This window comes from Oncorhynchus mykiss, chromosome 8, assembly GCF_013265735.2.
Source record: "Oncorhynchus mykiss isolate Arlee chromosome 8, USDA_OmykA_1.1, whole genome shotgun sequence".
NCBI classification, from domain to species: domain Eukaryota; kingdom Metazoa; phylum Chordata; class Actinopteri; order Salmoniformes; family Salmonidae; genus Oncorhynchus; species Oncorhynchus mykiss.
In genome coordinates, this window is record NC_048572.1 from 49536712 (window position 1) to 49548488 (window position 11777).

General features: G+C 40.6%; 1 protein-coding gene across 6 annotated transcripts in view; it reads left to right on the plus strand.

Moving 5' to 3' along the window:
• The window catches only part of LOC110530001 (ATP-dependent zinc metalloprotease YME1L1), a 58001-nt gene that overhangs the window by 29928 nt on the left and 16296 nt on the right, over window positions 1-11777 (plus strand). For 4 of the 6 annotated variants that reach the window (XM_036985537.1, XM_036985539.1, XM_021612746.2 and 1 more), the window contains exons 4-10: window positions 3093-3191; window positions 5622-5728; window positions 5923-6073; window positions 6498-6581; window positions 7348-7518; window positions 11336-11488; window positions 11706-11777. The exon at window positions 11706-11777 is cut by the window's right edge and continues 61 nt beyond it. In XM_036985537.1, coding sequence (XP_036841432.1) covers window positions 3093-3191; window positions 5622-5728; window positions 5923-6073; window positions 6498-6581; window positions 7348-7518; window positions 11336-11488; window positions 11706-11777 — 837 coding nt within the window. The remainder of the gene's footprint in view (window positions 1-3092; window positions 3192-5621; window positions 5729-5922; window positions 6074-6497; window positions 6582-7347; window positions 7519-11335; window positions 11489-11705) is intronic. The other 2 variants (XM_036985538.1, XM_036985540.1) reach the window with 2 other exon arrangements.

Here is an 11777-nt window from a genome sequence, read left to right on the forward strand (position 1 = left end):
CAATTTAAGAATGTGGGGTGGACATGTCCCCCCCAGTGAAAGTTGTGCCCCTGACATTGTCAGTTAAAGTATATGGTCATTATTTGAACTGGCTAACTTAACATTAGCTAGCCAATAAGCTAAAAGTGAACCAAAACAAGTTGCTTTTCATTTTTAAATGGGTGGGTTTATTGGTGTTATGCTATTTTGGACCACCAGAAAGCTGATGTCATGCAGCCTGTAGTTTTTGTGTTTATACCTTTTCATAACGACAACGACAAGTTTGATGTCGGACGACAATATAATGTTTAGGATGTCACTGCGACAACTGTCGATTAGATATAGTATAAACCAGCCTTTAGTCTTGAATTCTTTGGTTGTTTAGTACATGGCCTCACATGTGAATCCTCAGAGATGGGTGGGGCTAACTTAAGAGGGTGTGAATGATGCTGAATGGGTGTAGACAAAGAAGAGCTCTCCAGTAGGTTTACCAAAACATTCAATGGCCATTTTCTCAAGTAAGGTTACAAGTTCCTCAACTGTAGTGTATATGATATACCATTTTGTAGCTCAAAGTCTATACTTTTATCCAGTGTTACAAAAAAAATGTTGCTACATAAGACCTAATCGAGCCGGTCGGTCACATTTGTTTACATCCCTGTTAGTGAGCATTTCTCCTTTGCCAAGATAATCAATCCACCTGACACATTTGGCATATCAAGAAGCTGATTAAACAGCATGATCATTACACATGTGCACCTTGTGCTGGGGACAATAAAAGGCCACTCTAAAATGTACAGTTTTGTCGCAAAACACAATGCCACAGATGTCGCATGTTTTGTGGGAGCGTGCAATTGGCATGCTGACTAGAGCTGTTGCCAGATAATTTAATGTTAATTTCTATACCATAAGCTGTCTCCAGTACGTCCACCCAGCCTCACAACCGCAGACCATGTGTATCCACGCCAGTCCAGGATCTCCACATCCAGCTTTTTCACTTGCGGAATGGTCTGAGAATGGCGATCCGGACAGCTGATGAAACTGTGGGTTTGCACAACCGAAGAATTTCTGCCCAAACTGCCAGAAACTGTTTCAGGGACGCTGGAGAAGTGTGCTCTTCATAAATGAATCCCGGTGTCAACATTAACGGCCAGACGGCGTTGCGCGGGTGAGTGATTTGCTGATGTCAACGTTGTGAACAGAGTGCCCCATGGTGGCGGGGGGGTTATTGTATGGGCAGGCGTAATCTACGGACAACGAACACAATTGCATTTTATCTATGGCAATTTGAATGCACAGCGATACCGTGACAAGATCCTGAGGCTCATTGTCGTGCCATTCATCTGCCACCATTCAAATCAAATCAAACTTTATTGGTTACATACATATGGTTAGCAAATGTTAATGCGAGTGTAGGGAAATGCTTGTGCCTCTAGTTCTGACCTTGCAGTAATATCTAACAAGTAATCTAACAATTTCACAACAACTACCTTATACACACAAGTGTAAAGGAATAAATAAGAATATGTACAGCTGAAGTGAGAAGTTTACATACACTTAGGTTGGAGTCATTAAAACTAGTTTTTCAACCACTCCACAAACTTCTTGTTAACAAAGTATAGTTTTGGCAAGTCGGTTAGGCATCTACTTTGTGCATGACACAAGTAATGTTTCCAACAATTGTTTAAAGACAGATTATTTAACTTATAATTCACTGTATCACAATTCCAGTGGGTCAGAAGTTTACATACACTAAGTTGATTGTGCCTTTAAACAGCTTGGAAAATTCCAGAAAATTATGTCATGGCTTTAGAAGCTTCTGATAGGCTATTTGATATAATTTGAGTCAACTGGAGGTGTACCTGTGGATATATTTCAAGGCCTACCTTCAAACTCAGTGCCTCTTTGCTAGACATCATGGGAAAATCAATAAAAATCAGCCAAGACTTCAGAAAAAAAGTTGTAGACCTCCACAAGTCTGGTTCATCCTTGGGAGCAATTTCCAAACGCCTGTACAAACAATACTACGCAGGTATAAACACCATGGGAACACGCAGCTGCCATACTGCTCAGGAAGGCGCTGTCTGTGTGGGTGGACCATTTCAGTATGTCTGTGATGTGTACGCCAAGGAACTTAATACTTTCCACCTTCTCCAATACTCTCCCGTCAAAGTGGATAAGGGGGTGCTCCCTCTGCTGTTTCCTGAAATCCAAGATCATCTCCTTTGTTTTGTTGACGTTGAGTGTGAGGTTATTTCCCAGACACCACTCTTTGAGGGCCCTCACCTCCTCCTTGTCGGCCGTCTCGTCGTTGTTGGTAATCAAGCAAAAATGTCCCAGTTCTTCCATGGCCTGCATACTGACCAGACATGTCATCCATTGAGCATGTTTGGGAAGCTCTGGATTGATGTGTACGACAGTGTGTTCCAGTTGCCACCAATATCCAGCAAATTCACACAGCCATTGAAGAGGAGTGGGACAACATTCTGCAGGCCACAATCAATAGCCAGATCAACTCTATGCTTAGGAGATGTCACACTGTATGAGGCAAATAGCGGCCACACCAGATACGGACTAGTTTTCGGATCCACACCCCTACGTTTTTTAAGGTATCTGTGACCAACAGCTGCATATCTGTGTTCCCAGTCATGTGAAATCCATAGATTAGGGCCTAATGAATTTATTTCAATTTATTGATTTTCTTATATGAACTGTAACTCAGTAAAATCTTTGACATTGTTGCATGCTGAGTTTATATTTTTGTTCAGTATATGTGTGTATATATAAATTCTAATAAAATGTGCATTGTGTTGTATTATGTAGTGTTTTGTGTATATATATATATATTTTTGTGTGTGTTTTGTTTACTGTTTGGGCCCCCCGTAATTGGGGATCCTAATAAAATACCAAAAATGCATGTTTTTGCATAGCACCGATTTGCTGTATTTTATGGAATTAATTGTGTATCGTTTATATGAACACATTTATTTTAAGACAGAGAATCACGAATATGTGGTTATAAATGTAACTAAATCCTAAGAGGATTGTCTGAAGTGAAGAAGACCATTTGGGTTGAATATGTACATCCAACTCTCCTTATACTGTCTTTCTAGGGTTCTTTGGTGGCAAAATTGGCATTGACTCCCCTGTTTTCTGCAGACAGATCCCCTCACCTCTTCAATCCATTTTCACAGAGCTCCACTACTGGCCAGGTAACAGAAATTCATTATATTCTATAATCTATTTAAGCTTAAAGTGCCCGATGCAGTTACTTGCTGACTGATAATATGCTTAAATTACTTATTTTATTAATTTCCCAAAGTTTTGTAAGTCAGAGCACAAAAGACTAGCCATTCTAGGCTTCTGTTTAATAAACATGTCTCTGGCTTCATCCACTGGTCATCTGCGTCATTACATCACATTCTTGTCTCCTCTTTGCCACCTCACGTCAAGGGGGCGGTCCTTAGAAAAGCTGCTCTTCCGGTCCAAACCTCCCGATTCCTATTCATAGCTGTATGATAAAGAATGCGACCTACACACTCAAACTGAAAAATAAATAAGTAATTTTGTGTGGAAGTCAAAAAGTATATATATATATATATATATATATATATATATATATATATATATTTTTTTTTTTTTTTTTTTTTTTATGTCGGAGACAGACAAGCACATCAGTAGAACCAAGAAAAAAGTAAAATGTTCAGAGTGCATCTCCCCTTGTCGATAAGGTGGACACACACTGTTTTAAATGGCCAAAATGTTGATTTAGACTTTCACAAATTTCACACATTTTGACTCACTTATGTCATGATATTTTGGCTAGATGTTCCTAAAACTAGACATATAAAGCAGGGTTCATCAACTAGTGGACCGATTTTTAAATGTTTTTATTGAGAGGATGGTCAGGGGGGGAACTTAATTATGAATAATTTGTAGACTCCAAGAAGCCCAAACAGATACAACATTTGACTAAGCATAATCATTTCAAATCTTTCATACATTTTGAGTATCATCACATACTGTATATCTCTCTATTAGATGTGGGAATACTTTAGGACAGATTTCCAAAATTGAAATCACTTGGAGCTGATTTGCTGGTGTTTTTACTGTCTTATGTCCAACAATCCAAATAATAATAATAAAACAGTTCCATTTGTTTTTCTCAGAAAACTTTGGGGGCCAAATAAAATCACTCGCAGGGCAATTTTTGTTTACAAATTATTTCAATTAAAAAATGTTTTCTGAGCAAAATAATAATAATAATTTTAGAGAGATATCTGCCAGTTAGTTGGGGAAGGCTTGTTAATTCACATGTCATGAATTCACTATGATATCATAATATTCAGCCTGGTCTCATAGATTAGATGTAACATAGTACATGTAAATCCGGGACACTGAAATTAGTACGATATGTTATGGTTACTTTGGTGGGCTCCCGAGTGGCACAGCGGTCTAAGGCACTGCACCTCAGTGTTAGAGGCATCACTACAGACCCTGGATCGATTCCAGGCTGTATCACATCCGCATGTGATTGGGAGTCCCATAGGGCAGCGCACAATTGGCCCAGCATCGTCCGGGTTAGGGTTTGGCCAGGGTAGGCTGTCATTGTAAATAAGAATTTGTTCTTAACTGACTTTCCTAGTTAAATAAATAAAAACATAATGATAAGACAGATGGTTACTTAATGCAAAGTAGTTTGGTTGATCGGGGTTGGTGGGTGGACATATAATGGATGGACAACTTTAGCATTTTGGCTAATTAGAAACTTTTCAACTACTTACTACTTTTTTTCTACTTTGCAGCTACTTAGCTACTTTGAAACGACTTAGCATGTTAGCTAACCCTTCCCCTAACCTTAACCCTTTTAGCTAACCCTACCCCTATCTGCAACCCCTTTAACCTAACTCCTAAGCTTAACCTTAACCCTAACCCCTAGTCTAGCTAACGTTAGCCAGCTAACTAGAATTCATAAGATATCAAATGTTTTGCAAATTCATAACATATTGTAAATTTTTCAAATTTGTAACATTGTACGTTTTGCAAATTCGTAACATACTGTGTAATACGAATTGTAATTCGTAACATCTCATACTATATCATATCTTATGAATTCTTTATTGGGGGGGCAGGTAGCCTAGTTGTCAGAGCGTTGGACTTGTAACCGAAAGGTTGCAAAATCAAATCCCTGAGCTGACAAGCTAAAAATATGTCGTTCTGCTCCTGAACAAGGCAGTTAACCCACTGTTCCTAGGCCGTTATTGAAAATAAGAATTTGTTCTTAACTGACTTGCCTAGTTAAATAAAGGTAAAATAAAAAATACATAATGGGTGATGGACATCCACAAATTAATACATACCATGCAAATCGCTCTGAGACCAGGTTGTCATATTTGTATTTGATTGATTTATACTTTTATTATGTACTAGCTCATATGGTTTGAAAAGTAGTTTTTTTCCTCAAACATAAATAAACAATTCCAGGTGAAAGCCAAAGTTCATAGCAGGATGTTTGTTATATTGTTTTACAATCACTCTCCCATATGATTGAACGCCTGAAGTGCATTCAAATTTACCAAACATCTTATAAATGTATAGTTAGATTTTCTATATGTTAAACATACGTGTGCCCTTGTTTCCAGTGTGGGTCCAAAGCCGAGGCTTTAAAACTCTAAGGAAACACAAGCGACTGCAGGCAGGCTTTGAGCGTCCCATGGAACCAGATGGCTTTACCCCATCTTTTATGAAGGTGAGACCCCGGTTTGTCTGTACTCTGTCACTCTATGGAAAGAGTACTTGGGTCATGTTCATTATGTCACATCATACCAAAATGTGTTAAAATGTTTTACAACAGAAAACAAAAACAAGCATTTCCTCATTAGACAAGGAAGGATCGTACCTTCCATGCATTGTAAACATCTATGACTCTGTTGTCTCATGGAGGGCCTCCTGACGCGTGATAAGGGGATGGAGGTGGAAACCTTGGACAAGCTCCTGAAGAGCAAGAACATTCCAGATGGGCAGCAAGATTCTTTTAAGACAGGGTTTGCCGAGGGATTCCTAAAATCCCAGGCGCTGACACAGCGCAAACAAGGCAAGTGTATACACACACACACACACAACGCTACAGAACACCACACTACACAATAAGACCAGGGCCATGCCATGCACACTGAGACACAACATGGCTAAACATTTTAAGATGGAATACCAAAACGCAGTTCTCAGTGGACAAGCTCAGGTAGTATCTCCTTCGTTTCACAACATTGTCTCTTGTTTCTTTCCTTCTAAATATGAACTAGGTCTGCGTTGCCTCCCATAATGTTGGCTGTTAGCGGATTCAGAAAATGAAAGTCTACTCTCCTTGCAGTGAGCATTAAATTACCAACATTTCAGCCCACAGGCCTCGAAGGCCTGCATTGATAATTAAATGCTCACTGCAGCAAGAGATAAGTGTTGTCGACTTACATTTTTCTTGAAAGCGGATTGAAACACACATTCTCTCCCCTTCTCTGCAGATTCTCTGAGGAGGACGAGGTTTATACTGCTGGTCCTGCTGCTGGTGGGACTCTACGGCCTCTCCAAGACCCCCTTCCTATCGGGTAAAGGCTCCTTTTTCATTTTATCAAGCTCAAAGACCTTCACTCTGGCATGCAGCTTGGTGTGTACTCTGGCATGCAGCTTGGTGTGTACTTTTTAAAGGAAAACTCCACCCAAAAACTATTGGTATACAGAAATAACCCCATATGATGCAAAATGCATCAAATGATGCAAAATGCATCATACAGGGATGATTTATTTTTAAAGTTACATATCTTGAAACTTGATTGCAGACAAGCAAAACATTTTGGGCCTATGTCAACAATGGACGAATGAAACAAATACCAAAAGTTTTGGGGTGGAATTTTACTTTAAAGCCACAATCTGGAGTTTGCGTTTCAGCCCAACTGCACTCCTCACTGCAGAGGGATGGGCCTGGAGAAGTGTAACCACTGTCAACTTCATATGCAGTCCATGAGAGTGACATGATGGTTTATGAAGCAGTATATTGTCTGTTTAAAGTTCCATTCTTCATAAATAAATGGGCAGCCTATATAATGTATTTAAATGGCAATTGAACAACCTCCCAGATTGAGCCTTAACTTTTTGCTGATGCATTCAAATTTGCTGAGCATTCTTTTGGTGTGTCAATTCGGATGATGAGTAATCGAGAACTTGATGTGATGCTAAGTGTTTCCATCAATTTACTTTACTGAATGCTTCTTAAAAAACAGTGATTTGTTGAAAAAAAAAAAACTAACCATAGCTAAGAATGTGTTTGCATCCGAGCAGTGTGATTTCGAACCTTAATCTAACCATTCTGGACAGTGCGATTCCGAACCACATCAGGCCTGGACTCGGTGGACCCTGTCCAGATGAAGAACGTGACATTTGAGCACGTCAAGGGGGTAGAGGAGGCCAAGAACGAGCTGCAGGAGGTGGTGGAGTTCCTCCGGAGCCCAGAGAAGTTCACTGTCCTCGGAGGGAGACTGCCGAAAGGTGCAGCAGACCACTGAGCTGTTTTATAATAAGAATATATTCCATTTAGCAGACTCTTTTATCGAAAGCAACTTAGTTAGTCAACCTTGCATACATGTTATGGTCTTTAGTTGATCAGGATTGTGTTCTTTAGGCACCAAACAAGAAAAACATTTACAGAAAGGACTACCTGGATTTGTTCAATAAGAAAGGCTCACATTTGTTTTCCGTTGCAAAACATTTCGAAAAAAAATTGTTCTGTGTCCTAATGAACAAGACCCAGGTTTAGACTGACTGAACAATGCTGAATTCAAGAAGTTGCTTAGGCAGGCAGCCAGGCACACTATCTTCCTCTGATGGAAGATGAAAATGAAGAGGTAGGGTTTCAGGGGCTAACACATAAACCACATGCATACGACACATACAGTACCAGTCAAAAGCTTTGACACGCCTACTCATTCATGGGTTTTCTTTATTTTTGACTATTTTCTACATTGTAGAATAATAGTGAAGACATCAAAACTATGAAATAACACATATGGAATCATGTAGTAACCACGACATTGTTAAACAAATCAAAATATATTTCATATGTGAGATTCGTCAAAGTAGCCATCCTTTGCCTTGATGACTACTTTGCACACTCTTTGCATTCTCAACCAGTTTAACCAGGTAGTCACCTGGAATAAATGTCAATTAACACGTGTGCCTTGTTAAAAGTTAATTTATGGAATTTCCTTCAGTGAGTCCCCATTTGAGCCAATCAGTTTAGTTTTGACAAGGTAGGGGTCGTATACAGAAGATAGCCCTATTTGGTAAAAGACCAAGTCCATATTGTGGCAAGAACAGCTCAAATAAGCAAAGAGAAACGACAGTCCATCATTAGTTTAAGACATGAAGGCCAGTCAATCCGGGAAAATGTCAAGAACTTTTAAAGTTTCTTTAAGTGCAGTCGCAAAAACCATGAAGCGCTATGATGAAACTGGCTCTCATGAGGACCGCCACAGGAAAGGAAGACCCAGATTTACCTCTGCTGCAGAGGATAAGTTCGTTAGAGTTACCAGCCCAAATAAATGCTTCACAGAGTTCAAGTAACAGACACATTTAATCAACTGTTCAGAGGAGACTGCTTGAATCAGGCCTTCATGGTTGAATTGCTGCAAAGAAACCACTACGAAAGGACACCAATAAGAAGAGACTTGCTTGGGCCAAGAAACATGAGCAATGGACGTTAGATGGTGGAAATTTGTCCTTTGGTCTCCGTCCAAATTTGAGATTTTTGGTTCCAACCGCTGTGTCTTTGGGATGCAGAGTAGGTGAACGGATGATCTCTGCATATGTGGTTCCCACCGTGAAGCATGGAGGAGGAGGTGTGATGGTGTGTGGGTGCTTTGCTGGTGACACTCGATGATTTATTTAGAATTCAAGTCACACTTAACCAGCATGGCTACCACAACATTCTCCAGCGATACACCATCCCATCTGGATTGTGCTTAGTGGGACTATAATTTGTTTTTAAACAGGACAATGACCCACCACACCTCCAGGCTGTGTAAGGGTTATTTGACCAAGAAGGAGAGTGATGGAGTGCTGCATCAGATGACCTGACCGTCATTCTCCCAACCTCAAACCAATTGGGACGAGTTGGACTGCAGAGTGAAGGAAAAGCAGCCAACAAGTGCTGAGCATATGTGGGAACTCCTTCAAGATAGTTGGAAAAGCATTCCAGGTGAAGCTGGTTGAGAGAATGCCAAGAGTGTGCAAAGCTGTCATCAAGGCAAGGGTGGCTACTTTGAAGAATCTAAAATATATTTTGATCTTTTTGGTTACTACATGATGGCATATGTGTTATTTCATAGCTCTGATGTCTTCACTATTATTCTACAATGTAGAAAATAGTAAAAATAAAGAACAACTCTTGAATGAGTAGTTGTGTCCAAACGTTTGACTGGTACTGTACATACATGCGTGCATACGTACGTACATACATACATACATACATACATACATACAGTGGGGAGAACAAGTATTTCATACACTGACGATTTTGCAGGTTTTCCTACTTACAATGCATGTATAGCTCTGTATTTTTTATCATAGGTACACTTCAACTGTGAGAGGCGGAATCTAAAACAAAAATCCAGAAAATCACATTGTATGATTTTTAAGTAATTAATTAGCATTTTATTGCATGACATAAGTATTTGATCACCTACCAACCAGTAAGAATTATGGCTCTCACAGACCTGTTAGTTTTTCTTTCTTTAAGAAGCCTTCCTGTTCTCCACTCATTACCTGTATTAACTGCACCTGTTTGAACTCGTTACCTGTATAAAAGACACCTGTCCACACACTCAATCGAACAGACTCCAACCTCTCCACAATGGCCAAGACCAGAGAGCTGTGTAAGGACATCAGGGATAAAATTGCAGACCTGCACAAGGCTGGGATGGGCTACAGGACAATAGGCAAGCAGCTTGGTGAGAAGGCAACAACTGTTGGTGCAATTATTAGAAAATGGAAGAAGTTCAAGATGACAGTCAATCACCCTCGGTCTGGGGCTCCATGCAAGATCTCACCTCGTGGGGCATCAATGATCATGAGGAAAGTGAGGGATCAGCCCAGAACTACACAGCAGGACCTGGTCAATGACCTGAAGAGAGCTGGGACCACAGTCTCAAAGAACACCATTAGTAACACACTACGCCGTCATGGATTAAAATCATGCAGCGCACGCAAGGTCCCCCTGCTCAAGCCAGCGCATGTCCAGGCCCGTCTGAAGTTTGCCAATGACCATCTGGATGATCCAGAGAAGGAATGGGAGAAGGTCATGTGGTCTGATGAGACAAAAATAGAGCTTTTTGGTCTAAACTCCACTCGCCATGTTTGGAGGAAGAAGAAGGATGAGTACAACCCCAAGAACACCATCCCAACCGTGAAGCATGGAGGTTGAAACATCATTCTTTGGGGATGCTTTTCTGCAAAGGGGACAGGACGACTGCACCGTATTGAGGGGAGGTTGAATGGGGCCAAGTTTCGCGATATCTTGGCCAACAACCTCCTTCCCTCAGTAAGAGCATTGAAGATGGGTCGTGGCTGTGTCTTCCAGCATGACAACGACCCGAAACACACAGCCAGGGCAACTAAGGAGTAGCTCCGTAAGAAGCATCTCAAGGTCCTGGAGTGGCCTAGCCAGTCTCCAAACCTGAACCCAATAGAAAATCTTTGGAGGGAGCTGAAAGTCCGTATTGCCCAGCGACAGCCTCGAAACATGAAGGGTCTGGAGAAGGTCTGTATGGAGGAGTGGGCCAAAATCCCTGCTGCAGTGTGTGCAAACCTGGTCAAGAACTTCAGGAAACGTATGATCTCTGTAATTGCAAACAAAGGTTTCTGTACCAAATATTAAGTTCTGCTTTTCTGATGTATCAAATACTTATGTCATGCAATAACATGCAAATTAATTACTTATAAATCATACAATGTGATTTTCTGGATTTTGTTTTATATTCTGCCTCTCACAGTTGATGTGTACCTATGATAAAAATTACAGACCTCTACATGCTTTGTAAGTAGGAAAACCTGCAAAATCGGCAGTGTACCAAATATATGTTCTCCCCACTGTACTTACATACATACATACACACACACACTCTCATCATATGCTGCTGCTACTCTGTTATCTATTCTTACTCTTATCCATTCTGATGGCTAGTCACTTTATCTCACAGCTAGTTACATATCTTATTGTTTACTTCCACATTGGATTTCAGTCTTTTATACAGTAATACAATATGAATAATTTATAGTTGTTTATAGCTTGTGCACTCTCTCTCTGTAGGGATCTTGCTGGTTGGCCCCCCTGGCACTGGGAAGACTCTGTTGGCCAGAGCCGTAGCTGGAGAGGCCGACGTCCCCTTCTATTACGCCACCGGTTCGGAATTTGATGAGATGTTTGTGGGGGTTGGAGCCAGTCGCATCAGGAACCTCTTCAGTGAGTCCCATCTCATCTTCAAGTCTCACCCTATTCCTGGCTTCCAACCCTGAACCTAATAATGTACTTTTCCCAGTTAAAAAAAAAAAAGTTTTTTACCCAAACCTGGTTGCGAAAATGTTTACAAGCTAGATGATATTGTGTCATAATTGATCAACCATACGTTTGAAACCCTGCCCTAGACAACCCAATCTCTCTATACATTACTTGTCTGCAGGGGAAGCTAAAGCCAACGCCCCATGCGTGATTTTCATTGACGAGTTGGATAGCGTCGGAGGGAAGAGAATCG